Source organism: Ceratotherium simum, chromosome 3 (genome assembly GCF_057802395.1).
Source record: "Ceratotherium simum simum isolate JZ-2026a chromosome 3, ASM5780239v1, whole genome shotgun sequence".
Classification (NCBI taxonomy): domain Eukaryota; kingdom Metazoa; phylum Chordata; class Mammalia; order Perissodactyla; family Rhinocerotidae; genus Ceratotherium; species Ceratotherium simum.
The window spans coordinates 67190884-67218792 of record NC_141902.1 but is presented as its reverse complement, the minus strand read 5'-3'; the positions used below and the strand labels follow the sequence as shown (position 1 = coordinate 67218792).

At 53.3% G+C, this 27909-nt stretch overlaps 2 protein-coding genes across 2 annotated transcripts; one reads left to right on the top strand and one right to left on the bottom strand.

Annotated features, from left to right (window-relative positions):
* Positions 1 to 427: 427 nt before the first annotated feature.
* On the bottom strand, positions 428 to 4960 carry CYP1A2 (cytochrome P450 family 1 subfamily A member 2). Its single transcript, XM_004421815.3, has 6 exons — positions 4115 to 4960; positions 3405 to 3525; positions 2857 to 2946; positions 2450 to 2573; positions 1470 to 1556; positions 428 to 725 (listed from the first exon to the last, which is right to left on the bottom strand). The coding sequence occupies exons 1-6, from the start codon at positions 4943 to 4945 to the stop codon at positions 428 to 430; spliced, it is 1551 nt and encodes a 516-aa protein (XP_004421872.1). The 5' UTR covers positions 4946 to 4960.
* A 16460-nt stretch (positions 4961 to 21420) lies between these two features.
* On the top strand, positions 21421 to 27651 carry LOC101393693 (cytochrome P450 1A1). The gene is made up of 7 exons (XM_014780924.2): positions 21421 to 21514; positions 24087 to 24951; positions 25488 to 25614; positions 25703 to 25792; positions 25886 to 26009; positions 26156 to 26242; positions 26405 to 27651. Exons 2-7 carry the CDS (start codon positions 24115 to 24117, stop codon positions 26688 to 26690), a joined length of 1551 nt encoding a protein of 516 aa, XP_014636410.1. The 5' UTR covers positions 21421 to 21514; positions 24087 to 24114; the 3' UTR covers positions 26691 to 27651.
* Positions 27652 to 27909: the final 258 nt, after the last annotated feature.

The following is a 27909-nucleotide window of genomic DNA, read 5'->3' as shown; positions in this document are numbered from 1 at the left end:
AAACATTATGCTAAGTGAAAAAGCCAGTCACAAAAGACCACTTAGTGTATAATTGCATTTATATGAAATGTGCAGAGTAGGCAAACCTATAGATACAGAAAGCAAATTAGTAGTTGCCCAGGGCTGGTGGGGCAGAGGAGATGTGTTAGGGAGAAATGGGGAATGACTGCTAATGGGTATGAGGTTTCTTTTAACCCATGAGAAGGTGATGAGAATGTTCCAAAATTGATTGTGGTGTGGTAGCAGAACAATTCTGTGAATATACTAAAAGCGTTGGATTGTACACTTTAAGGAGGTAAATTATATGGTATGTGAATTATGTCTCAATAGAACTGTTATTTAAAAAAGAAAGAAAGAAAGAAACAAGGGCTGAGGCCCCATGGGCGGCCCCCACCCTTCCCTCTGCCTTGGCACGCTGGTGCCTTCTTCACTTGATAGGAAAACGTAGCCGTGCCTGGACGTGTTCGCAGCGGGCGTGCTTCATCGTCAGCCCGTAGATGGGGGTTAGGTCCACTTTCATGCCTGGTGGCACGCTGAACTCCAGCTGTTGCAGCAGGATGGCCAGGAAGAGGAAGACCTCCCACTTGGCCAAGACCTCCCCTATGCACCGGCGCTTGCCCATACCAAAGAGCATCACCTTCTCACTCAAGGTCCTGTTGATGGCAGTGCCGTTGGCAGTGAGGAGTCGCTCTGGCCGGAACTCAAACGGATCCCCCCACAGCCGCCTGCAAGAGAAACAGGAGATGGGCTCTCTGCGCTGGGGAGGCCCTGGGAGGAAAGGCTTGGGGGAAACTTCTGAACAGAATTCTCTTGATAACACAAGCATTAGAATAGATGGAGAGCAATGAAAGGAGCATGGGGAAAGGGACCAAATTGTACTCTGATGCTTATTTCTTTTATAAGCTCTCTAAAATGATCAGCCGTGAAAATACTGCTTTTTAATATTCATTAGTTAATTTAGAGAAATAATGCTTTAACTAAAAGAAATTAAAAGAAAGAAATCCTGTTTCTCTTTATCCTACTCAATATACAAAGGGAATCAACAGTCTATCCTAGTTTATGCTTATTGTATCAGAGTATTTATCGATAGCATCCCTTCTCACACTCAGAAGTGTCCCAGTCTGGATGATAAATTATATGATCCCCCTACCTATAGGCTAAAGTGGGATTTCCAAAGAGAGGTCCCTAGGCCATTCGCATCAGAATCAGCTGAGGTACTCCACCTTACCTACCAACGTGGGATCTTAGAGGATGGGGCGCCATAATCTATTACCAACTTCCTGGTCAATTCTTATGTGCACTAAAGTTTGAGAAACATGGACCTAAATTTTATCACCTGGAGCAGGCTATATAGCAATGGAGGCACCATTCCTTTATTATATAACCAGTTCCTAGGGGCACAAGACTATTTGTACAGCCTTCCTGATGGTGGAACTTCACACAGTTTTCAGTGGGGGGTGTGTACTCACTCATCATGGTTGACTTGCCACTGGTTTATGAAGACACAGCGTTCCTTGGGGATGTAGAAGCCATTCAGTGTCGTGTCCCTAACTGTGCTGAGGAGGGAAGAGGGCTCTGTCAGGCTCAGGGGCTGGAAAACTGGGGTGTGTCTCTGAGAGATTCTTGCTCTTGCCTCCACCCCACCCCAATAGCCTGCCCACTGTGGTCTCCATACCCTACACTGGGAGGGAATGTCAGGAGCAGGGAAGAGGTGAAATTACCCTGCCCCTTCCTCGGCTCCTGTTCTTCAACTTCACCAAGTGTTGATTAAACTTCTGTTTGTGCCCAGCTGTGCACTTGGCCATTCTCTGGAGCCAAGAAGCAGGCAGTCTGGGCCAGTCCTGGGAAGTTCCCAGCCTGGCTGAGGAGTTAGGCCCTTACTCTGGGAATAACTAGACCAGCATATGGGCAGAAGTAAGTATTCACGGACTCTCTTGACATGGTTAAACTCCCAGGACATAATCAAGGACAAATGGCTGTAAGTCCTATAAGATACCAGAGAATGAAGCTGTGCCAGCTGGCTGAGTCAAGAAAGGCTTCTAGGGGAGGGGAAATTTGTGTCAGGCATAGGATTTGGGCAAGGATAGGATTCTGGTAGCCAGAGAAGAGAGCAGCAGGCATTCCAAGCAGAAGGTCCAGCACAAGCAAAATTGGAGGCTCTTGGATCGTGCTTGTGAGGGACAGGGAGGCCAGCCTGGCTGGGTTGAAAGTTCTTGTAGGGAAGAACTGGGAGCTGAGGTCAGGAGTGGGATTTTCTCCTGAGAGCTGGGGAGCTTCATCATGGTTGGACTGGATGGGGGCAGACAAGAGGCCGAGGGTCTGTGAGGAAGTTGGTGTTATGGCCAGGAAGGAGCTGCTGAGGTCTGAGCCAGGGTCAGGGCTGAGGAGCTGGGAGGAGGTGACATGGCGAGGACTTCAGAGGTGGGAGGGCACAGTAGGTAGGCCTCACCTGTGGGGGATGGTGAAGGGGAGGAAGGAGGAGTGTCGGAAGGTCTCCAGGATGAAGGCCTCCATGTAGGGCAGCTGGGGTCTGTCAGAGAGTCGGGGTCGCCGTGCCCTGCCAACCACTGTGTCTGCAGGCCACAGAGGACAGACAGGGCTTAGGGGCAGCCCTCGCTGCTCCATGGTATCTGTGTCTCCTATTATACTAGGTGTCACCTGTGTGGTACTATGTCTGTTTACATGTCTGAGACCCACTAACCATCCCCCCTGCCCCCAGCATCTTCTAGGCAAGTGTCTGCACCATTGTATGCCCAGGGCTTGCACATAGTAGGCGCATAATGCTATATGTAGATTGAACAAATGTCCTGGGGCCCCAAGGTTTCTCTCCACCAGAGGTTGGGGGACACTGCATACCCAGCTCCTCCTGGATCTTCTTCTGTATCTTAGGATTTGTCACAAGGTACATAAGGCTCCAGGAGATGGCCGTCGTGATTGTGTCAAACCCTGGGCAGCATGGGGCAAGGTGAGGAAGGAAGGAGACAGGACTAAGAAACCAGCATTTACCAAGCACCCACCATGAATGTACCAAGCATTGTCTTTGTCTGCCTCCTCCTTACCCCCAGTGAATTTTCTGAGGGCAGAGGCCAGGTCTGCTCAACACAAACTTGAGTCTCTGGTTTCATATTTAGCTGCTGGAATTACAGGGGCCTAGACTTCCAGGCCAGAGAACACTTTACTGTTCAGATGAGGAAACTGAGGCCCGGAGGAGGAGAGGGATTGGTTGGTTTCCACTGGGAGTGGGCGGCATAGCCTGGGCTCAAGCCCTGAACCTGTGCCATGTCTCTGTGCCCTGCACCATCTGGCCATACAGTTGGCAAGTTATCTGATGGACTCGGGGCTGGGCCAGTCTGTGGGTGAGCAGCAGTCACCGATGGTTGGAAGGGCAGGGGTCTGTCTCCTACCGGCCCCAAAGATGTCGTTGATAAGGTTGACAATCCTCTCCTGGGGGATGATGCCACCGCCGGCTCTGGAGCTGTTCTCTCTGTGCTTGAACAGGGCGCCTGTGATGTCCTGGACGCTGTTCTGAGGGGGCACAAGCTTAGGGGCACCCCAGCACTTCCAGGGCCAAAGGCTGGACCTTGCCCCATCCCATCTGGCACTCCCCCCCTGTGGCCTCCAGGCAGTAGGTTGGGCTTGTAGCAGGAGCTGGTAGCAACCCTGGGTAGGGCTTAAAGTGTCATTTAATGCCCAGTGACCCTTTCTCCCAATAACCCCAGGGGTCCAATTTCAAAGGAAGAGGTTGGTGTGAGTACAGGGAAGCAAAGTGACAGCTGAGTTGGGGATTAGTCTCCATCGGGGTTCGGGTTCCTGCAGAACAAAAGCCTTCTCACTCATAATACAGCCCCCACATTGCAGGGCTCTGCCAGGGACCCATTCCCGGCCTTACCTCTCTGTGGCTTTGAGCAGCCCTGAGAGGAAGGCCATAGATAGGAGAAATCCGAGGCCAGAGAGGGAGAGAGATTGGCTGCAAGTCACACAGCTGGTCCGAGGTGCCCAGAGCCTTCCTAGGCCTTGGCAGCACAGTAGCTGTGTGGGTACCTAGGAGCTGGGTAAGCTGGACCACACCCAGGCTCTGCAGGGTACCCCCTCACCACCTGCACCCTGGGCTCACCTTGTCAAAGTCCTGATAGTGCTCCTGGACTGTTTTCTGCAGGAACCGCAGGAACCTCTGGTTGAAGGTCTTGAACCTCTGCAGGGTGGGGTTCGGTAGGTATCGGAGGATGGGGAAGAAGTCCACGGGGTTCCCGGATGAGGCAGTCTCCACGAACTCGTGGCTGTTCTTCACGAGGCTGAGCATTTCCTCACTGCTCTGGGGGAAGTGCCGCCCGAAGCACATGGCACCAATGACGTTGGCCACGGACTCCACCACCTGGATGTAGGGGTCGAAACACCCGGCCCCTGCCATCAGCGCCTGCAACCTAGTGAGGAGGGCCTCGGCCTCCTTGCTCACGTGCTCCTCCAGGTAGCAGGAGGACGGGGAAGCTGGGTCTGAGGCGGTGGAGAAAGCGTTGAGGGCATTCTGGGCCAGGCGCCGGCGGGCAGCCCACACTGGTCCAGAGTCTGGGTTGAAGGTCATGCTCTGGCCATCAAAGACCAGAGTGGAGCTGTAGAGGTCAGGCCGGCCCTTGAAATCATCGCCCTGCCGCACCAGGGCCTGCCTGATGGTGTCCAGGCCACTGAGCACCAGCACAGGTGTGCTGCCAATGCGGATCTGCATCACGTCCCCATAACGCTGGCTCAGCCGCGACAGCACCAGGTGTGGGTTCTTCCCCAGGGTCAGCACGTGCCCGAGCAGGGGCCAGCCCCAGGGCCCTGGTGGACTCCTCAGGCCTTTGGGGATCCGAGGCTGCCAGGCCCTGACCACCCAGAATACCAGGCAGAAGATGGCGGAGGCCAGGAGAAGCTCTGTGGCCGAGAAGGGACCGAGCTGGGACAGTGCCATCTGTACCAACTACAGGGAAAGAGGAAGGAGGAGCAAGGCTGAGGGTCGAGATGGAGCCATTCGTTCATTCATTTACTCACTCAGTCAGTCAACCCTGGCACGTGTTTTGTCCTTGGCTTGCAGCTGGATGCCAGAAAGACCTAGATACATCCACCACCGGTCCTGTGCTCCAGGAGCTCACCCTTAGCTCAGCACAGAATCTAAGGGCTGGAAAGGAGCCTCGAGATTCCCAACTTGAGTGTATAAACTCCCAGCCCTGGCCCTCCCTTCTGCCCATCACCTCAGTTTCCAATTCAGAGGCTGGAGTAGAGGCAAGTGATCACTTCAAAGCGGGGAAGCACCCCTGCCAGCCCCCAGCACAAAGTGTATGCTGGGCATTGTGCCAAAGTGTCCCTGCCAGTGCTGGCTTCCTGCTGATAACCTCCTCATGTCCGGGGAACAGGAGGCTGCTCCCTCTCAGCAATATTGAGGGGCCAAGGCCCCAGGGCCGAGGCAAATGGCTCCGGATGCCCCTCCCCCATGACATTCTTTATCAAGAGCAAGGAGGGCACCGCCCCTGAGGATGAGTTCCCCTCCCCTCAGAGTCTTGGAGGCTGAGGTTGGGCTGCAGCCAGGGCCTCATGCCAGGTGGGGACCCGTCCCCATCTCTCCAATCCGATCCCACTAAGGGTCCTTAGAGATGGCCCAGTCCAAGCAGCTCGTTTAAAAATGGAGAAACTGAGGTGTGGAGCTGGGCAACGAGGACTAGAACTCAGGCCTCCAACATCTAACCCAGGGTCCCGCCATCCTCCATCTCCCCTAGTTCCCAGAATATGTGGTGGGAATCCCAGGGACTGGGAATTGGGCCCAGGAAAGGTACCTGTAGAGGCAAGTGCCTGAGAGCAGCAGGGTTGTGGGGACCGGTACAGAGCTTCCCCCAGGTGAGGGGGCCTTTTATAAACACCAGCCCTATCAGATTGGCCTGGCTGTCCCGGTCACTTGATATCAAAGTCACTGGATAAAGATGAAAGGATCAGTCTTTGGCCTTGGGCCATGATCCCTCAGCTCCTCCTACTGCCCACAGCCCAGGGGCAGCTTTTGGGGATGGGTGCTGTGTCTCTGGGGAGAAATCTCCTCCTTTCAGGGTCCAGGGTCAGAGGGGCTTATTCCTCTCAAGAGCAGGGCAGGATGCTTGGAGTGAAAGGCCTGTGGGCTGGTCCAGCCTTCTTTGCCACTGCACCAGTGAGGAAGGACCCTGCCTGGGCACTGAGCCCCGGCCGATCAGGGGGAGGAGGCCCCCACTTCTCTCCAGAAGGGAGCTGGGTAGTACCTCTCCAACAACTTGTGAAGCCAGATAAGGAACAGCCATGTCCTGGCCACCTCTGAATTTCAGCCCAAGTCTTGAATCTGAAAACAAAAGGTAATGAGAATTCTGCATTCTAGAGAAGTCGCCTTTCCCCTCCTTCCTGCTGGTAAGAGATGGTAAAAGTGAATGAAGATAATCCATGCTGTGGGCTGTTCCTCATGACAACTGGCTTGGACTCTTCAAAATGGTCAATGTCATAAAACAAAAAAAGACAAATTGGTTTTCTAGAGCAAAGAGACTAAAGAGACACAACAACCAAATGCAACACGTGAATCTTGATTGGATTCTGGATCTAAAAAAAAATTTTTTAAAGCTACAAAAGACATTTTTTGAACAATTGAAGACACATGAACAAGGACTGGAGGTTAGACGATGTCATGGAATTGATGTCAGTTTTCTTAGGTGTGAACATAGTATCACGGTCTTGTGGGAGAATATTTTAGGAAATATTCTTAGAAGATTAATGTTCTTAGGAGCTTAATGCTGTAGCGTTTAGGATGAAGGGTCATGTTTTCTGCAACTTACTTTTATTTATTTATTTATTTTTATAATTTTATTTATTTATTTATTTTTTATTTTTTCCCCCAAAGCCCCAGTAGATAGTTGTATGTCATAGCTGCACATCCTTCTAGTTGCTGTATGTGGGACATGGCCTCAGCATGGCTGCAGAAGCGGTGCGTCGGTGCGCGTGTGGGATCTGAACCCGGGCCGCCAGCAGCAGAGCGCGCGCACTTAACCACTAAGCCACGGGTCCGGCCCTGCAACTTACTTTTAAATGGTTCTGTTTACAAGTGTACGTCTATCTGCGTAGAGAGGAGAGAGGAGATATGATAAAGATCAGCCCTCCCTGAACCTACCTGAAGGTATGTGGGCGTTCATTGCAGGAAAGGGAGCTTTAACACAAAGGGCTGATTCCTGGTAAGGAGTCCCATAGTGGTTCTCTCCTCCCCCTGGGGAAGGAGGGAGGAACCCCCATCTCACAAAGCCAAGTGAAGGGAGTCCCAGGAGATCAGAACTTTGGGAGAGGGATACCTGCAAGGAGGGGAGAATGGTGTGTCCCTCCCCGGGCAGGTGTCCAGATGGGGCGGAGCATGGGGAGGGAGGCTGTGGCATTTGTGTGTTTATCACACACTGCATAGAACTCCATACTTGTGGGCCTGGCGTTGTTCTAAGAGCTTTATACGTATTAACAAAAAGCATTCTCAGTAATCCTATGGGATAGAAATTAACACTCTTCTCCTCTTACAGTAGGGTAACAAAGGCACAAAGGAGTTGTGTAATTTGTTCTAGGTCACATAGCATGTGTTAGAGCTGGGACTTGAACCTTTAGGAGGTTGTGCTCTGGACCACTGTGCTGTACACCTGCTTCACATGTATCCCTGGGTCTGGGGGAAATACGTGGACACAGACCCAGCGGAGCAGCCAGTGATGGCGGGGGCAGCAGAGGGCAGCCTGCAGGGCCAGAGTGGGGTGCCTCACCAGGACGAGAGTCTCTGGAGGGCCGTGGACATGCTGAAGGGAGCTGGACTTGCGCTGCATGCAGGGGACCTCACTGCAGAGGGGAGGGGAGCCCAGCAGGGACAGGCTACAGGGCGTAACCTGCGGGAATGAGCTGGGGGCGGGCAAAAGGTCAGCCAGAGAGTCCATCAGCTACGTGGGGATCTGTGTGAAGTGGAGGACACTGTTGGGACTCAAAGGCACTCAGTGACCAGCTGCAGTGGAACGTCTACTGCACACCAGGGTGTCCGCAGCCAAGAGAGAAGATAAACAGCTCCAGCCAAAGAAAAAGAGATTGGCTCTTCTACCAGCATCCTCCTTCCCCACCCTGGGGGAGCAGCAGGAGGAGCGGGGAGGGGAAGAGAGGAGAGCAGAAACAGCCTGTCTCTCCCCTTCCCAGGGGGTCGGGTCTGAGAGGCGGATGGGGACAAACTTTAAATTGGATGTGAGAAGCAAATTTTGATTTAGACTGGACTGGGCCTTTTAATTTCTGAAAATAAGAAAGCTGAGGGAGCTACCTGTGAAACGTCAAGGGGAAACAGCGGGGACCCCGGCAGCGACAGAGCATGTTTGAAGACCGCGGATGAGAGGAAAGGAAAGCCGTTTTCCGACTGTACCTCCGCTGGGTTCAGCTCACTCAGGAAAAGGGGCAAGATTTGAGGTGAGGCTAAGTTTTACAGAAAATGAACCATCTCTCGCTCTTTTCATCTTTCTTTCTTACACTCTCTCTTTCTTTAATTAACTAAAGTCGTGCTTTATGCAGATTTCCTTCGTTTTTACCTAATGTCCTTTTCTGTTCCAGGATCCCATCAAGGAGGACGCCACTTAACATCTAGTCATCAGGTCTCTCCAGGTTTCCCTTGGCGGTGACGTTTCTCAGATTATCTTTGATTTGGATGACCGCGGCAGTTTTCAGGAGTACTGGCCAGGCATTTTGCAGTCTGTCCCACTATCGGAATCTGTCTGATGTTTCTGTCCTGGGAAGGCCGGGGTTATGGTTAATTGCAGAAAGACCACGGAAGTAAAGCGCCACTTTCATCGCATGATAGCAGGGGTACATATTACCAACCCCACTCGGGACGGCTGATGTTGGCGTTGATCAGCTGGCTGAAGGGGTGTTGATCAGGTTTCTCTGCTGTAACATTACTCCTTTCCCCCCTTTTCACGCTGTGCTCTTTGGAAGGAAGTCGCTACGCACAGCCCCCACCGAATGAGCGGGGAGTTCTGCTCCTCTTCCCTGAGGTTGGAGTATGCACAGAAATTATTTAGACTTCTACATGAGAGACTATCTTTTTTTGTGTGTGAGGAAGATCAGCCCTGAGCTAACATCCATGCCAATCCTCCTCTTTTTGCTGAGGAAGACTAGCCCTGAGCTAACATCCGTGCCCATCTTCCTCCACTTTATGTGGGACGCCTCCTCAGCATGGCCTGACAAGCGGTGCGTCAGTGCGCACCTGGGATCCGAACCAGGGTGGCCAGCAGCGGAGTGCACGCACTTAAGCGCTACGCCACCGGGCTTCTCTGAGACTATCTTTTTTTAAAAAATATTTTCTTAAAGCTTTTTATTAAATTATAAGATACATACAGAAAGTGCAGATACTGTGTACAACTTGATGAATTTTCACAGACTTAACAAAGCCATGTAATCAGCCATCAGATAAGAGACTGAATGTGACCAGCACCCTAGAAACCCCCTGGTGCTCCCTCCCCAGGGTGTCCATGACCGCAACTTCTAATGCATAATAGAAACTAGTATGTTAGTTTTTATTCTTTATGTAAATGAAATCATGCCAAGTGTACTTTTTTTGGTATGGAATTTTTTTTAATTAGTAGATTTTATTTCTTACAGCAGTTTTAGGTTTATACAAACATTTAGTGGAAAGTACAGAGAGCTCCCATATTCCCCCTCCCCGCATCACGATTTCCCCTATTATTAACATCTTTCATTGGCGTAATACAGTTGTTACAATGGGTGAATGAATGTTGATGCATTATTATTAAAGTCTATATTTACATTAAAGTGCGCTCTGTGTTGTATTCTTCTATGAGTTTTTTTCGCTTTTTTATTGTGGAAAAATATAAAATGTAAAATTTGCCATTCTGACCATTTTTAAGGGTATGATTCAGTGGGCAGTGAGTGCTCTTTCGTGTCTGACTTCTGTCACTTGCTCTCTTTTATGAGATTCATCGACAATGTCGGGTGTAGCTGCAGTCCATTCTCACTGCTGTGTGGTGTTCCAATATAATACAAATACACAACAATTTATTTACCCATCAACTGTAGATTGACAATTGGGTTGCCTTCCGTATTGGGCTATGATGAGCCCTGCTGTCGTGAGCCTTCTTGCACGTGTTTTTGTATGCGTTTCTGCTGTGTGTAGACCTGTGGGTGGAGATGCCAGGTCACAGGCTAGGCATAGGATCAGCACTAGTAGATTCTACCCAACAATACTCCAAGGTAGTTGAACCAATTCTACTCCCACCACCTGTGTATGAGGGTTCCGGTTGCTTCCCGTTCTCTCCACCACTAGGTTATATTCAATCTTTTTCATTTCATCCATTCTGGAACGTGTTTGACTACTTCTCTTTTTAAAATCCCTCATGTTCCCCATAGATTTCAGGGTAAAAACCAAACTCCTTCGCTTAGCGCCCAAGGCTTCAGCAGCAGCTCTTGCTCACGTCCCCAGCCCTGTTTGCCACCATGTTCCCCTTGCCCCCCGCCTCCACTGTCTTCCTCCATATATTGATCCCTTTGCTTGAAACCCATGCCCCACCCTGTGATCTCTGGCCAAGTCCTGCTCATCATTTTATACCCTGCTCAGCTGTCACCACAGTGGCTGGACCTGAGCCCCTCCTCCAAGTTCCCACAGGCCCCGCACTGCCCTCCTCGACAGCACCCGTCATGCTGTCTCCCATTTGGACTGTGAGCTCCTTGAAGGTCAAGGTAGCCTCTGCTTTTCTTCATGTCTCTAGTCTTTCGCACAGGGACTGGCATGCAACATGTATTCAGAAAAAGATTTGTTGAGTCAATTAATGTTCACAAGTAAAACTGCTAACCTACACAAGACCTTTGTGAAGACTCTGCTTCGGGCATTTCCTGCATTGGTCTTCTGGAAATTGCAGGTAATAATCCAGCCAGTTAAAATTTATTGAGCACCTACTGTGCCCCAGGCTCTGGGCTGCGTGTTTAACATCGGTTATGTCTGTTTTAGCTTCATAGCGACTATTGCTGTGCTAATAGTAGGTAGTATTATTAGCGTCATTTTACACTCAATGAAATGGAGTCCTAGAGATGGCAAGTAATTTCCCAGAGCCAGCATGTAGGGAAAAACCAGCTCAGTGGGCATGGGGCAGGGGAGAGGGCGAGTCAGGAGGCTATTGTGAGAGAAGGCACAGTCGGAATTCACTCCCAAAGGAGAGGAGCCCAGGGAGAGACAGGGCGTGGCTAAGGTTAAGGCCAGGGGAGGGGTGAAGGGCATCCCTGGATCACTCAACAAATTTATCCAGTGCACATGCATCAGCCTGGCCAGTGGTCAGAACTCAGTAATTGGTGGCCCCTTCACTGCTCCGTGTGGGGTGAGTCCTCCTCTGTACCCTTCACCATTCACCCCTCACCATTGGCTGGCCTATCGCCTAACTCAAACCCAAACAGAGACTGCGGGTCCCTTGAGGGCAGGGGCCGAGTCCCATCCATCTCTGTGCCCAGACCTGGCAGAGAGGAAAGACCCTTGTGGACGCAGGTGCTGTGGGAAGCACAGGTGAATAATTGAAGCTGAGGGTCTCACAATCCACTACATATGGACCTGGCGCTTCAGTCCTGGCCATCCAATCACCTGCGCACGTGTCCACCCAGAGGCCTCTTGCCACTGCATCCTCACCATGCCCAAATGGATCTTGTCACCTCCCTGCCCAAACACCTTCCCTCTGGGTCCTCCCTCCAACCAGGAACCTGGGAATCCTTGAAGACTCTTCCTCTCGTTTACATCGCACCAAATTCTCAAGATTCTACCACCTGAATACCTCTTGAGCCTGACCCCTTCTCTCCATCGCTGTGGCACTGCCCCGGAGAAGGCTCCCAGCACCACTTCCCAGCTGGACTTTTGCAGGAGCCTCCTACCTGGTCTCACTGCCTCTAAGCCAATGTTGTCCAGTGGAACTTTCTGTGACGATGGAAGTGTTCTAGATCTGTGCTATCTGATAGGGTAGCCACTTGCCACACGTGGCTATTGAGCACTTGAAATGTGGCTAGTGCAACCGAGATACTAAGTTTTTACTTCTATTTAACTTTAAATTAACGTAGCTGAATGTGGCCTGTGGCTTCTGTACTGGACAGCACAGTTCTGGGCAACCTTCCCACCTCATCCCCCAAGGCGTGCTCCCTACTCCCACCCAAGTGAACTTTCTGAAATTACTAATGGGAGCATGTCATATCCCTACATAAAATCCATCTCATATCCCTACGTAAAATCCCTTAGTAATTTCTTAAGACATTCAAAAGAAAGTTCAAACGCCTTAGCTCAGCATGTAAGCCAGTTCCCACCCACTTCTCTCGCTGGGTTTCCCACTGCTCCCTTGCTCCCATGCAGCTTTCGCACGAGTCAGAGGGAACCTCTTATAATTCTTCTAGTTTTCTGCCTCTGGCATTCACACATGCTGTTCCCTCTGCCTGGAACATCCTAGCGTCCTCCCAACCACTTCTTCCCCATCCAACAAACACCCTCAAGGAAACACATTGCTTCCAGGTTAGAGATGCTTGCTTACAGTGCAGTACCATGCCGCATTCGTGACCTGCCTTCTCATCTCTCCAATAAAGCAAGTCCTCCAAAGCTCAGCTCCAGGCCTGCCTCCTCCAGGGCATCCTGACCCCCTCCTCTGGCTCAGATCCCCCTCCTCCGGGCATAGCTCTCACGTGGCACTAACCCCCCGGTGCCATATTGCTTTGGTTTCTTTCTCCTTCTCTAGATTATGAACAATGCAAGGCAAACTATTCCTGTTCGCTCGACTTTTAGTACAGTGCCTGTCGCAGAGTGGTGTTCAACCATATTCTTTGAGCATATGCCATGCTGCCAGCCACTGTTCTAGGAGGAAGCTTACAGCAGTGAGTAAAACAGGCCCTGCCTTTATGGAGGAACTTGACAACAAGCAGGCAAACAGATGAATGAGAGAATTGCAGTCCCAGGTTGTGCTGAAAATCCTTTGTCCTCCAGATCCACTCCCCCCACTTCTCTGGCCTGCTCTGTGCACCGAGAGGCTGCCCTCTGCAGACCGTGTCAATGGGCTCCCCCGTCATCTGGCTTCTTGTTGGCTTCAGTCAATGGGAGGCATTGGCATGAGATGGGAGGGCAGGAGGAGGGTGAGGTTGGGGGTATTTTTTCTCCAGACCCTCCCTGCCAAATCACCATGGCAGGCCACAGCTCCTGCCAGGCAGCTCTCCTCTCCTTACAGTCCCTCTCTGGGTTCTGAAACTGCACATTCTTGCCCCTTCAGGCCCAAGATAGTGAGGGCTCCTCTCTGTTGCTAGTCTATGGATGTGGTACCCAAGGTCTATGGTACCACATTATCCTGTGTTGGTTTTTCTACATCCTGCCCACATCTTTGTAAATTGTCCCCTTATTAAATTCTCCTCAATGACCTAGTTTGAGTGGATCCTGTTTCTTGTGGAGATCCTGAATAATAAACTTGTTCTTTGCAAATTTCCGCTTTACTATTCTTAGAATATAAGCCTTTCCCCCAAGCTGGCTCCCTTATGGTCACAAGATGGCTGCTGCAGTTCCAGCCATCACATCCAGATATGACAAGGGCCAGAGGGACAAGAGTGCATCGCTTGCCATTTAAGAGTGAGGAAACCTTTCCTAAAAGCTATGCCACCCCACTTCTTCTACATGTAATTGGCCAGAATCATGCCACAGATCCATGTTTAATCCAATCACCAGCAAGGCAACGGGACCACAGTGACTGGTTCTGACTAGCTGGTACCCACTCCCTGAGGCTGAAGGACTGGGGTCAACCTCCCCCAAAGACACATAGCTCTGGAAAGGAAGATGGAGGATACCTGGAGAAAACCGGGTGGGGGGAGTGTGTTGGGAAGGAGGAAATATCAAGGTGGGGGGTATGGCTATTGGGTGTCTGCAAGTGGTGGTGTATTTGGGAAAGAATTCTTACGTTGGTTGAGTGGCTCATCACTGGCTGGTGGGACAGCCAGGCTGTGCGCCGACAGGTCTGAATGAGACCACCTCCTTGGCAGAGGCTGTGGGAGCAAGTCCAGGGGCACTTGGCTGACAAAGCGGTGTCCTCAGAGGCCCTGCCCTGACGAGAGGACGAGAACGCTCACGATCAACAAACCTCTGTGCTTATGTCTAAAAGGGCATCGCTCACTTGGAAACAGAGCCTTCCCTGGAACACGCAGAACATGCCCTTCGGCAGGTCACACATTTCCCTGCAAGACTGTTTTCACAATTCCCTGGCTTGGCAAACGTTTCCCCAACAATAAAGGCAACTGCCAACCTGAGCAGAATGAGTCAAATTCTGAAACCTAATGTGGGTCTAAATGAATTGTATTTGATGCTCTTAAAGGAAGAAGAGAAAAAGAAAAAAGATCTGCCTTCACCTCCACTGCCCTCCATCTAGGTCAGCCCAGAACCTCTGGGCCACCCACCCCTTCGCTGGGCAGTGTCCCAGGCTCTGCCTCTTCACAGCCCTTCCCCACCCATGGAAACACGCGTCTCTCCGGTCCTAGTCTCTGCGGAGAGTGGCTACAGTACCCGCCCTCTGCTGATTGTTGTGGTGGGGCCAGATTGTGGAGAGAGGAGCTGTGGCCTATTGAGAGGAACCAGGAGGCTTTGACATGGAAAGAGTTTGGGGACTTCTGGTGACCACGGCCATGCGGTCAGCAGTGAGGCCTAGCCTAGACGCTGGCCCTGGACAGGAGTGAAGGTGGCATAAGGTAGGATGCCTGAGCTGGGCCAGACTGAGATGAGCTTCTTAAAGCAGGACTGTGCCTGGTCACCTGTCTTCCGGCAGCAAAATAACTAACACTGACCCAGTGGGTGCTGAAGAAAGGAGCTGGGGGATCCATTCATCTGAGCATCTTAGACCTGATCCCCTGCCGATAAGACCTAGAATCTCACCAGGCCTCTGCCATTTCAAACCTGGCGTATTTTCCTATTTGGGGCATTGACAGGTTTCTATTAATTTATTTAACAAATATTCATTTAGCATCCACGGTGCACCAGTTTGCTATGGATGAAGCATTGATCAAAGCAGACAAACCTCCCTGCTCTGCTGGGCCTACATCCTAGTTGAGGGATATAGATCAACCACAACATGAATAAGTAAAACATATGGTTTGTTTGAAGTTCCTAAGTTCTACAAATAAAACTCAAGTCGAGTAGAGGGATAGAGACTGTGAGTCAGGGTAACAGTTTTACATAGGATAGCCAAGAAAGGCATGTTGATAAGGTGCTATTCAAGGAAGTAAGATAAGAGGATTTGGGGAAAGTTTCTAGCTGAAGGGAACAGCAAGTGCAAAGGCCCTGGGGCAGTATACTGGATGTCTTCCACTTGCCTCTCCGGATCCACTCTCCATCCCTCTGTACTCTCAGTTCTGGAGGGTTGACTTCTATGGGCTGCAGTAATGGGTCCCTGGATTCTGGCTTCCAAATAGGTTCAGTGCATGAAAGGCACCAACAGGACATCCAAGGACATGAAAAGAGTGAGGTCAGAGTATTTAGGCTCTCGAACTGCACGGTCTTTGTGTGCTAGCTGCAGCTCTCTACTGAAGGCCACATCTCCTCTCCATAGCTTCTCCATAGCCACCTTCTCTGGGGTCTGTTTTGTGCCCCTTCCCCTCACCACTTCTGGCTTGCTGTTGTGAGCCCTGGGGTGCTGCATTGTCCGTCACTGGTTTCCCTAAACCTTGCCCATACCTTTGTGAATGTTCCCTTTATTAAACTCTCCCCAATGACCTGGAGTGAAGGGGCCGTCTGTCCTGCGGGGACCGACCCTGACAGATACAGGCAGAGACTTGCCTGGAGTGTCTTAGGAACATTCAGGAGGCTTTTGTTCTTGGAAAGGAAGGAGCAGGGGGCGGGAGAGGAATAGGTGAGGAGGTCAGAGAGGTAATGGGAGCCACATCTGGATGGGCCTTGCCGGCCACTGTAAGGACTGTTTCCCTGAGGTTCCCCATAAACGTCCTGAAAACTTCCCCTTGGGCCCTCTTGAAGTTGGGGAGAGAATGGCGTCTCCTCCTCAGCTGGGAGCTGGGAGAGCAAGTGGGGCCCCAGTAACTTGGCGACGGCTGCTTTCTTCCCAGGGCGTCCCCCATCCAAGGAGCCTGCAGCGGACAGGGAGCGGAGTCTGCTCCTGGCACGGGGAGGTGGCTCAGACTCCTCTGATGATTCTGCCTCGGGCGTGGTTCTCTCCAGCATCGCATCGCCAGCCAACAACTCCTCAACACGGCTGTGGGGTCTTCTGGAGATAAAATTAGCCTCCTGCAGTGGTGCTAATGGTGGCCTTTAGGGCACTGGGGAAGCTGTTGGACAAGAGTGACTTAGCATTCTGTCCAACCTGCCCAGGCCTGCCCCCAGGGCCGAGGTGCTGTCATGCAGAGAGTTCTGCGCTGCTGGGTGAGCCCCACTGGCTGGCAGGTTTGGGTTATAGTTCTTTCAGCTGCAAGTCCCCAACCCCAGCTCCTGGTAGAAGAAGAGGAGGAGAGAGAGATGGAAGAGGAGGAAGAAGAGAAAGAGGAAGAGGTGAAGAAGCAGGAGAAAGGGGAAAGGAGGAGAAGGGGAGGTGTGGTGATATTGATTCACGTAACAGAGATGTTCTGCGGGTGAACTTCATTGGCTTCAGGAATAACTGGATCTAGGTGCTCAATGTCATCAGTTCTATCCCTCTCTCCCCTCACTCATCTCCCAGTTCTGCTTTCCCCTGAATGGGCATCATTCTAAAGTGCTTTCTTAAAAAATGGCCACTGGTAGGCCCAGACTTATTTTCCAACCAGCGTAGCCACCCCTGGAGAAGGAGAACCTTTTGTTTCCAACAATTTCATGAAAACCCTCGTAGGCTTCTCATTGGCCTGGCCTGGCCTGGGTCACGTGCCGGCCTGGTAGCCTGGGATGGGGTCAGCTCCACCAGACCTACTGTCTGAGAGTAGATGTAGGGTGGTCCCCAAAGCACAATTGAAGTGGTATCGCCAGAAGAAGAGAGGACGGAGGCTGTGCACGCAAAACGCCCCAGATGGCCACTATCCCCGGGGCGACCGTATAATCAACTGTCCACACCAGGACTCTCTTGAGAGTGAAAGAGGGCACTTTTAACCATTATTCCAGGACAACAGGCTTAGACCGAGACTATCCTGGGAAAGCACCGTCTCTCCGACTACAGCAGCCATGGGCCCCGGAGCTGGGGGGGCTGCCCCATCTGAGCCCCGGATCCTGCAAACTGCATTTCTCTGCTCTCTGGGCACACGAAGGAGAGGGAAAGGTGCTCAGGGTTCAGATCTCGGGTGGGGTGGAGGGTGGTTGGGCGGGTGAGGACACATTGGGAGACAAGGCCCAGTTGTCCGCATCCATTCGAACTCCACTCTTCTCACACTGCCTCCCCGCAGCCTCCCACTACCGTGCTGTGTTCGTGTCATGCCCCCTCCTCATGCCAGGAATGCTCTTCCTAAACTCTTCGGACCCCAGACCTCTTCTCCTGTCCTCCACTCTCCCAGAGCGTTCCTTTACCTGCTCCCACCCCCAGGGGCCTGAGCCTTCTCACAGCTCCTGTGGCATCTCCAGATTCAGCATAGGCTATGTTTGGGGTGTGGTTCCTGTCTCCACGGCGGGTAGGGGTTTGTTGTGGGTCTTGCTGTCTCCTCACCCCTGCCACGTAGCTGTCAGCTGCGCTGAACAAAGACTCTAGGCTGGATCGCTCTGCTGGGTCAAGACCCTCAGCTGTCTCTATCCCTCCAGCCCAGAGTCCTCTCCCCTCCCCATTGCCCTTCTGCCTCTGCGTTCCTCGTGTCAATCACTAGGGAATCCTAGCCAAAGAGCTTCTCACGCAAAGGCATGCAAACTTTGACCCAGGATTGGCTGTTCCACTCCAGGCCAAGGTCCTCTAACCTCCTGCCTGTCTCCCTCTTTCTCTGGCCGGTGCTCCCAAGGGCCCCCTTCCATCTTGTGAGCTTTCTGAGACAGGGCTTGGAGAGGAGAAGTGCAAAGCCTCCCGTAACCCCGGTGCACCAGACTCTTGTCCAGGAGTATGGGGAGATGGGGGCCCTGGCCCAGGGGCTGAGCCTGTCCAATTTTGGCCCCTGGCACTTTGCTGGTCGTCTGGAAACAAAATTCAAAATGATGAGTTTCTTTGGGGTCAAGGGCCCCTTAGAGAATGTGAGTGAAGCAATCCATCTGCTACCAAGAGCAGGGGTTTTCTGGGTCCCTGGTCAGGAGCCCCAGCAGACGGTTTTCCAGTCCTGATGAGCAGGCTGCCATGCTTCTCTGGAGCTAGGGCATTGGGGGGGACTCTGGAGAGCCGAGGGAGAGATTGGCTGCAGGGCAGCATGAGGGATCTGGGAGTGCCTTGCTCCCCACTTCCTTGCCACGACTTCCACACAGGTTCTTTCTACTCTCCGTGGCTCCAGCTCCAACTGGGATTGAAGGACAGACCTCTCTCCGGTACCATGAAGCTCCTCAGGCTGAAGTAGAGATGCGGAGGTGGAATGAACAGGAGGATGCTGGACGGCCTGGAAGCCCAACAATACCTCACTTGTCTCCTGCCTGTTCTGTTGCCTAAATTCCACCATTATAGCATCAGCGCTTTGGGCTCAACCTCAGCCTGGTCTTGTGCCCCATCCTTAATACAGCTGGATTTAACTCCTTTACCAGTTATTAATATCTTGCAAGGACTTGGCTTATCAGATCGATTTCCCATACGTTGTTTTTCTGTGTTGGGGCATGGAGGAAGAAGCAGTGACAGATTGGGTCGGGGTCATAGCAAGGGTCAGGTGTCCTGAGAATTACCATGGAGAAGCGCTGGAAACATGGACCAGGAGACACTACTTGCCATGGAGAGGATTCACGGGGGCTTCCCAGAGGAACCGATGTTTCAGCTGAGACTTAAAGTAGGGGAGATTTGAAGTAGAGGTGAGCAGGCCTGGTAGGTTCTGCTAAAGATTCTGGTTTCTATTCAGATGGGAGCTACTGAGGGGGCAAGGCGGTGACGGTGACGGAATGAGATTTTGCATTTTTGAAAAGACGACTCTGGGTGCCAGAGGGTGGAACAGGAGGTGGAGGGAGTGAAAGGCGAACGGGAAGCAGGTTTGGAGGCTGTTAGTACTCCAGGCAGCAGTGGTGGGGCCTGGCAGAGGATGCGCCGGTGGGGCTGACAGACTGCAGAGTGCAGAAACTCTGTGTCCTTATGCCCAGTCTATTCTCAGTACAGTAGCCAGAGTGATCTGCCTTGGCTCAGACCCCACAATGTCTCCATCTCACCCAGAGGAGGTCCCATGTTTGTTTCTCAACAGGGTGCTCCCTGCTTCTGGGGTAGGGCTGGCCCCCACAGCCATCCCATCCCCCAGGGGCACTAAATTCCAGGAGGACTCCCCAATCCGTGACCACTGCTGCACATTTCCAGGGCCCCTGGTACTGCTCCCTCCCTCAAGAATCAGTGTATGGGGCCTTTGAACTTGCTGTTCCCTCTGCCAGGCGCATGCACTCTTGCTCCGTTTGTCTGTGCGCCCTCATTCCTGATTCCACACTCCAGCCTCTGCTCCGTGTCATCTTCTCAGTAAGGCCTTCCCTGACCACCCTATTCTGAATTGCAATCAGTCCCCATGTGCTTCCTACCCCTTCTCTGCTTTATTTTTCTCTCTAGCACTTTTCATCCTCTGAGATTCTCTGCGCATTATCTGTCTCCCCCCACCAGAATGTAGGCTCCATGTGAGCAGAAGCGTTGTCTGTTTTGTTCGCTTCCATATCAGTCACTAGCGTCCAGAACAAATATTTGGTAAATATTTGTGCAATGCATGAGGTGGTATCTGACTGGAATGGGAGGTGTGGGCCGGACGAGGCTCTGTTTTCTGGCCTGGGCCAGCAGATGGCTGTGACATTCGCTGGGTTGGGGACCACGGCGGGGAGGGCGGGTGATGTGGTTAGTTAGCGACACGTTGAGCTAGACACGAAAATATGGCTTTTTCTGTCTGGACATCCTAAACCAGGAGGGCTCAGCAGGGGCGGGGACAGTGTCGGCGGCAGCCAGCCAGGCGAGCTGCGCGACGTTGGGGCTGCGTGTCCCGCCACAGGTGTGGACCAAAAATATGGACACATGCAGGCGCCGGCTTGCAGGGAAAAGCCCAGCTCCGCACGCAAGCCAGGGCCCTTTGAACCGCACTGTCCCCCTGCCCCTTTCCAGTCCAATCGCGCACCTGCGAGGCTTAGGCGGCTCCTCTCCCTGCACCCCACCCCTACCCTCCGCTAGATGCTGGCCCTTTAAGAGCCGCGCCCCCGACTCCCCTCCCCCTTCGCGTGACTGTGCCGGGACCCGCTTTGGGCAGAGGAGTTGGGCGGCTGGGTGGCTGCGCGGGCCTCCGGGCCCTTCTCACGCAAGTCCCGGGCACCGCGCCCCCGCCCAGGTGGGGCGGGGAGGGGCCGTGTGAACTCTGCCCCCTGGAGGGATGTACCAGACACATGCACGCTAGCCCGGGGAGTCATCTGCGCCCGGCGCCCCCCTCCTCTCTCCCTGGACCCTTCCCCTGCCCGGCCTGCGGGCCTCTCTCTAACCCTTTTTCGGTCCCCGGGAGCTAGCCGCGCAGCCCCACTCGCCGCCCGATTTCTCTGCCCGCCAAGCGCTCGCAACCCGGGAGCCAAGTGGGAACCTCGGGGGCCGCTGGGGCCCGGCTGGAGGTACCCCTGGTTTGCAGCTTTCCCAAGTGGCCCCAAAGGCGGCGCCGAGCGCTCAGTCAGCGCTCAGCGAGAATGCACGTTCTCCATCCATTACCGCCCCTCTGTCTGGGGGCACGGACTTCTGGTAGTCGCCCAGGCTCTGGGGGCTCTAGGGGACCGGGCCAGCCCATTGGCGCCTTTGGCCCTCCGGCCCCGGTGACCTCGGGGCTGGGGTCGCCGCGCTTGTCACGCGAGCCTGGACTCAGTACCCCGGGGAAAGGAGGTCATCAGCCGGCAGCCCCGCCCCTGTCTGCCTGGCCCCGTCCGCTAGTAGCGAGGGGGGAGGCTCTTGCACGGCCATTGTTCCAGTGGGTGCAAAAATGAGGGTGAGGGGTCCCCGTGCCCCCAAAATGGAGGCTCCCCATACCCTTTCTTAGGGCGGTCCTGGGACTTCTCCCCCAAATCCCCGCAACCCTGAACTCGGCGCTGTCCATGGAGTACCTTGGAACTGGGGGTGCCAGGTGTCCCCAGCCCTCACCCCTCAACTTGCAGGCACTTAGATGAGGAGTCCCTATAGCGGGTTCTCACCTGTCCCGCTGCATCCACCACCCTTCGTCCCTCTCGCCCGTCCCCTCTATCCTAGAGCCACCAGCCACCCCCCCACCCCAGGCCGGCACCTCCCTCTGCCCCTTCCCGGCACTTCGGGGGGCGTGGCCACACGCGCAAGCTGCCTATAAAGGTGGCAGCGCCTTCACCCTCAGCCTGAAGGTGACTGTTCCTTGGAGGCTTCCCTGATCTCTTTGGGGTCCCTGGCTCCAGAGACCACTCTTCCCAGCTCAGCTCAGCACCTCCTCACAGCCACAGGTGAGTGCTGGGCACTCCTGGCTTGCCCCTTCCCTCCCAATAAAAGGAAAATTTTGATGCCTCCAGGTCTTCTTAGGTAAACACTGGCCTAGCACCTCAAAAAAGCAGGTCCTTAGTGACCAGACAGTCCAGCTCCCTGGTGGGGAAACTGAGGCCAGGGGAAGGGCAGGACTTGCCCAAGGTCCCAGAGCTAGTACCAGAACTCTAGATGTAGATGCCCCCCCTCTCAGGACTCCAGGACCCAGGCTCCAGCTCCATCCCCCACTGGCTCTCTGAGTGCCTGGGGTTCCCATCAGGGTCATCTGGGAGGCTGGAATAAGGACACAGCTGTGGGAGCATATGCAGCCCCAACTTTAGGCTGGGTGATGAGGGGTGCTTCTCTCCATCAGGGTGGAGGGAGGGGGCAGCTGCCTTATCTTAAGGCTACCCCTGGCTAGCTATACCCTCCCAAGGCATGGCTTGTCAGAGCTGAGATGTGCTGGCTAGGACAGGAGAGGCTGATCTGAGCAGTCCTGGGCACTGGCCAGGGGCCTTCCCTATTTCACTGATTGTCTTCTCTGCCCTCCGCTGGGGGCCAATCAGTGTGAGAGACTGCCAGCTGCAGAGAGCCAGATCACCAGTCCCCGAAAACTCACCAGTCTCATCTCTCTTGGCCTCTTACCATCTTACTAAGGCTGGAGGTCCTCAGGGCGCCCACTGTGCAGAAGGGGACACCATGGCACACCAAATCCTGCCCCCGTTCACTCGGGAGTCAGTGTGCTTTGGGATCCAGCTACTCCAGGAGGCTTCCCTAGACAGAGGACTCTGGTACTAGAGATAGGAACCATACAACCTCCCCATCTTGGGTGGCTCTCCTGTGGGGAAACCTTACTGGTCAGACTGTGAGGTTCCCCAGGTCAGATCTGGGTTTTCTCTTCTCTGAGATCTAGCTGGGCACCCTGACTCAGAGATCACGTCCCACCCCCTCTCTCAGGTGATATAAGCCCAGAAAGGTAAAATGACCAGTCCATGGCCACGCCATGGAGCCTGGAATACCGGGTCGCCTCACCTGCAGTCCAGGGCACCAGGCAGATGCCTTGGAGAGAGTACTCCATGAATATGCACACCCTTTCTAGACCAAGCCCAGAGAGAAAGCATTGTCTCCACTTCTGTTAAGTTCAGATCCATTTTTAATTTCCCTTATTCCAGTCTGCAGTTTTCTTGCAGCCCTGGCCTGGTGGGATCCTTCCATTTATTCTCTGCTCTCTGATGACAGGCAAATGGGGGAAGCCCAGACTATTCATTCATTGAGAATTGAGCCCAACAAAAACCCTGGCCTGGATTTCTGCGACCAGGAGTCTCAATCTAGCTGGTGTCCAGCTGCTTTTAAACTGTGGATTAGTTTAACTCAGAGAGCTGGGGCTGAGAGCAGTGTGGCTTAGGCAGTGGCCTTCCTGTTCCCTGTTCCCACCCCACCCTGTCCTAGGTTCTGGGAGGACTCCCTAGATCCTGGGATTGAGCAGTAGAGAACTGAGGGCTCTGGGAAAGTTCCTTTTCATCCATTAATCTGACCACTTTTCAAAGGAAGGTACCTATGACAGGAGCTGGAAACTCCCTAGGGAACTTTCCCTAAGAGGTCTGGGTCCTGGCTCTGTCACTGAGTGCTGGGTAATGTTAACCAAGTCAGTACCCTCTCTGGAGGTCAATTTCCCCATATGTGAAATGAGGCTGAAGGAGCAGATGATCCCCACTTCTCCTGATTGCAGCGTTTTCCCAAGAGTCGTGGGTAGTACTCAAGGGATTTGGGGTGATACACGTCGGTTATGTGTTTATTTTAATATATGTTAGGAGAAAAAAATCAAACATATTTTCACACAGATATTGTTGTTTGGGATGATGCTATGTTGGTAGATTTAAAGTTGATTTTAGAAAAACATGAAGTAAATAATAGTACAGGTGCTAAAAGGAAATCACAGAGTAGATTTTGGACAATGCTGTTTTATTTATTTATTATTTTTTTAAATAATTTTATTTATTTATTTCCCCCCCCAAAGCCCCAGTAGATAGTTGTATGTCATAGTTGCACATCCTTCTAGTTGCTGTATGTGGGACGCGGCCTCAGCATGGCCGGAGAAGCAGGGCACGATATGCCCGGGATCCGAACCCGGGCCACCAGCAGCAGAGCATGCGCACTTAACCGCTAAGCCACCGGGCTGGCCATGGATAATGCTGTTTTAGATTGGTGCAGCAGTTAAGAGAGCGTGTTTGGAATTAGGCAATTTGAGTTGGGAGAATGGATCTAATGCTTGCTGGCTGTGTGACCTTGGGCAAGTTACTTACCTGCTCTGAGGCTCACTGCAGCCTACCTCCTAGGCTGTGGCCAGAACTGAATGAAGAATGACCATGAAATACTTGGCACATGGTGGGAACTCAACAAACAGCTTCTCTCACCTCCTCCTCCCCTTCATGTCCAGTGAGCAGTTCTGGATGAGGTTTCCCCTTTCCCTGACCAGTGTGCTGACACTTTAGGACTTTGGCTCCTCCCATCCCCCCATCTGATGTCTTGATCTTTTCTTCCTGCCCCACCTCTCAGCAGCCACCTTGAGATCTCTACGCTGACCATGTTTTCTGTGTTTGGACTCTCTGTCCCCATCTCGGCCACAGAGCTTCTCCTGGCCTCCGCCATCTTCTGCCTGGTATTCTGGGTGGTCAGGGCCTGGCAGCCTCGGATGCCCAAAGGCCTGAGGAGTCCACCAGGGCCCTGGGGCTGGCCCCTGCTCGGGCACGTGCTGACCCTGGGGAAGAACCCACACCTGGTGCTGTCGCGGCTGAGCCAGCGTTATGGGGACGTGATGCAGATCCGCATTGGCAGCACACCTGTGCTGGTGCTCAGTGGCCTGGACACCATCAGGCAGGCCCTGGTGCGGCAGGGCGATGATTTCAAGGGCCGGCCTGACCTCTACAGCTTCACTCTGATCTCTGATGGCCAGAGCATGACCTTCAACCCAGACTCTGGACCAGTGTGGGCTGCCCGCCGGCGCCTGGCCCAGAACGCCCTGAAGAGTTTCTCCACCTCCTCAGACCCGACTTCCTCATCCTCCTGCTACCTGGAGGAGCACGTGAGCAAGGAGGCTGAGTACCTCGTCGGCAAGTTCCAGGAGCTGATGGCAGGGGTTGGACACTTCGACCCCTACAGGTATGTAGTGGTGTCAGTGGCCAATGTCATCTGTGCCATGTGCTTTGGCCGACGCTATGACCACGATGACCAAGAGCTGCTTAGCCTCGTCAACCTGAATAATGAGTTTGGGGAGGTGGCTGCCTCTGGGTTCCCGGCAGACTTCATCCCTATCCTCCGTTACCTGCCCAACTCTGCCCTGGATATCTTCAAGGACCTGAATGAGAGGTTCAACGTGTTAATGCAGAGGATGGTCAAGGAACACTACAAAACATTTGTGAAGGTACAGGCTGGGGAGAGGCAGGTGGGTGGTGGGGAGCAGGTAGGGTCAGGGCCAGGGGGTCAGAGATATCTGGAGCAGCATGGGGTTTGGCAGGCTCTCAGGGGCCTTCCCCTGGGATTTTGAAGCCGGTAGTCAAATGGATTCCATCATTGGCGGGGAAATAGAACTTTCTCTTGACTAGCCCTAATATCCCTCCATCAGACAGCGATATTTACTGAATAGCCGGTCAGTGCAGGACCCTAGGACAGTTGTTGTGGGGACCAGGAAGAATTAAAGAGTTGGTCTCCAGGCCTCCTGGGAGAGAATAGGGAGAGAAAAAGAGCCCGTCCAGATGATAATGGTACCAGACTCTGGGGCAGGAGTCCCTTGAGGTGGGGCTTCAGTATTCTGAGGCAGGAGAGAGCCTTGGAGAGGCAAGAGAAGCTGGGATGGCAGCCTCTTGAACAAAGGAGCTAGGGATGGTGAGGGAGAAGGCCTGGATGGAGGGGTAGGTCTGGGTTTGGGATCTTGCTCACCTGTGGGCCTTCCCTACCCAGGGCCACATCCGGGACATCACAGACAGCCTGATCGAGCACTGTCAGGACAAGAAGCTGGACGAGAATGCCAATATCCAGCTGTCAGACGAGAAGATCATTAGTGTCGTCTTTGACCTCTTTGGAGCTGGTATGAGCTACCCCACTATGCCCTTCTTGTGCTCAACTGCCCTACCCCACCAACCGCCTAACTTCTCCCTCTGTTCTCCCCTGGCCAGGGTTTGACACAGTCACAACTGCCGTCTCCTGGAGCCTCCTATACCTGGTGACAAGGCCCAGCATGCAGAAAAAGATCCAGGAGGAGCTGGGTAGGTGGTGGCTTCCTTGAAAGCACTCAAGGCAGGGGGCCTGGCCACGGTCTGGGCGGCCCATTCATCCTTCTGGTCCTTTGGGTTCTGCAGACTCAGTGGTTGGCAGGGCGCGGCGGCCCCGGCTCTCTGACAGACCCCAGCTGCCCTACATGGAGGCCTTCATCCTGGAGACCTTCCGACACTCCTCCTTCCTCCCCTTCACCATCCCCCATAGGTGAGGCCCCATGGATCCACTGCTGTCTGATACTGGGCCTTACTCCAGTCCATGTACCTGATCAGGGCTGGTGGGAGGGCCATGGTATTGGGAGGCCAGGGGATGTCCTTTGGTCCTGAGACTGACTGAGCTTCCTCCCTCCCCAGTACCACAAGAGACACAAGTCTGAGTGGCTTTTACATTCCCAAGGGGCGTTGTGTCTTTGTGAACCAATGGCAGATCAACCATGACCAGTAAGTTGAGAGGGGGCAGGGGAAACTCCACCTCTTCCTGAGCTTCAGACTCTGCTGCCTGTGGGCCACTTGCCCATCCCCTGCTCTTTGGGACCAGGGCTCAACTCACTTGATGCCTCTGAGCCCTCGAGCTGCCTCTTAGCTGCCTCTCTCTCATTGCAGGAAGCTGTGGGGCGACCCATCTGAGTTCCGACCAGAACGGTTTCTCACCCCCGATGGCACCATCGACAAGGCACTGAGTGAGAAGGTGATTCTCTTTGGTTTGGGCAAGCGGAATTGCATTGGTGAGACCATTGGCCGCTTGGAGGTCTTTCTCTTCCTGGCCATCCTGCTGCAGGAGGTGGAATTCAGCGTGCCACCGGGAGTGAAGGTGGACACGACTCCCATCTATGGGCTGACCATGAAGCATGCCCGCTGCGAGCACTTCCAGGTGCAGGTGCGCCCCTAGGGGGCTGAGAACCCTGTAGCCTAGACTCTGTCTACCTGACCTGCCTGGGCAGCCCAGCCAGGGGGCTGGCCTAGGGGGCTCTAATCTTTGGCCCGAAACCCACAGATATTGGTCTGGCTGATTTTTGCTGTCTGGGCTTCAGGCAAGCCTGAAGGATCGTGCCTGCCCCCCCACCCTGGACTTGCCCCTCTGCATACTGACCACAGACAGTGGACACAGCAGGGCCCACACAGGAGCTGATGGAGCCTTCTGAAGTTGTGCTTGAGCTAGGAGGACTGGTAGGGTTAGGAGATCCTCAGGCCTCTGGAAACCTCTGGGGAGCTCTCTGGAAACCCCTGAGCCCAGCAGCTGACTGGCTCTCTGTGGGAGCTGACTGGCTTGAGAAACATTTAGAGCAGACCACACCAGGGCCTGTCCAATCTCTTTGATAGTCGGGAGCTATGAAGAGTGAAGGGAAGAGGCATCCCAGGATACCGGCACAGAGGTGGTCTCCCCGCTTGAACAAGGCGGAGCAATCTGACCACAAGGGTCTGGGATTATGGTGCCTGGGGGGACTGCCTCCCCTGCCCTCTGGCAGGCAGGAACAGGGCAGCCTCCTGGCCTTGCAAGGCCCCTGTTCCCGTCCAGGGTGGGTTGGGGACTTGGGTCAAAGAGGAGCAGAGAGCAGAGGGAGTGCCCAAATCCAGGCACCAGGACAGGTCCAGAGTGAGGGGGTAGTAATTCAGTCACCTTCTACCGGTCTCCTTTCTCTCTGCCCTGTATTCAATTGTTTTTCTTTTAATGTTTATGTGCAAGGAGCTTTTTATTTTAGCCTGCATTGTACTTGCATGTTTGCATTTATTCTATATAAGAGCTTAAGAACAATTTATTGAGTACAATGGAGAAAATTCTAACCCAAGTATCCAGAAATGTGTGGGAAACATCTACCTGAGCTAAATAAAGACATTATCCAGAAGTCCTACAGGTGGAGATTGTTTGAATCTTAACTGAAGCTATCACTCATCAACATGCCCTCTCTGAGCCCCATCTCCAGTCAGGTATTATTGGGGCAGGTGGAAGAGGAAGAGGAGGCAGTGAAGAGGTGAAGCCACTGCTCTCAGGCAGCACACAGTCTGGTTGGGGCACAGGACTCTATCACTTCACTGCCTTCCTCCTTCTCTAAGTGATCATTGATGAAGAGCATTCTCTGGACCAGGCACTGGGGGTATAAAGTGAGTAA

Excerpts from the sequence above, each read along its gene's own strand:
- CYP1A2 (XM_004421815.3), bottom strand. The coding sequence starts at position 4,945 with ATGGCACTGTCCCAGCTCGGTCCCTTCTCGGCCACAGAGCTTCTCCTG. Across the intron at positions 1,557-2,449 it reads CCCTTCACCATCCCCCACAG|CACAGTTAGGGACACGACAC; the intron begins GTGAGGCCTACC and ends TTCCCTCCTCAG. Across the intron at positions 726-1,469 it reads TGGCAAGTCAACCATGATGA|GCGGCTGTGGGGGGATCCGT; the intron begins GTGAGTACACAC and ends TTTCTCTTGCAG.
- LOC101393693 (XM_014780924.2), top strand. The coding sequence starts at position 24,115 with ATGTTTTCTGTGTTTGGACTCTCTGTCCCCATCTCGGCCACAGAGCTT. Across the intron at positions 25,793-25,885 it reads AAAGATCCAGGAGGAGCTGG|ACTCAGTGGTTGGCAGGGCG; the intron begins GTAGGTGGTGGC and ends TGGGTTCTGCAG. Across the intron at positions 26,243-26,404 it reads TGGCAGATCAACCATGACCA|GAAGCTGTGGGGCGACCCAT; the intron begins GTAAGTTGAGAG and ends CTCTCATTGCAG.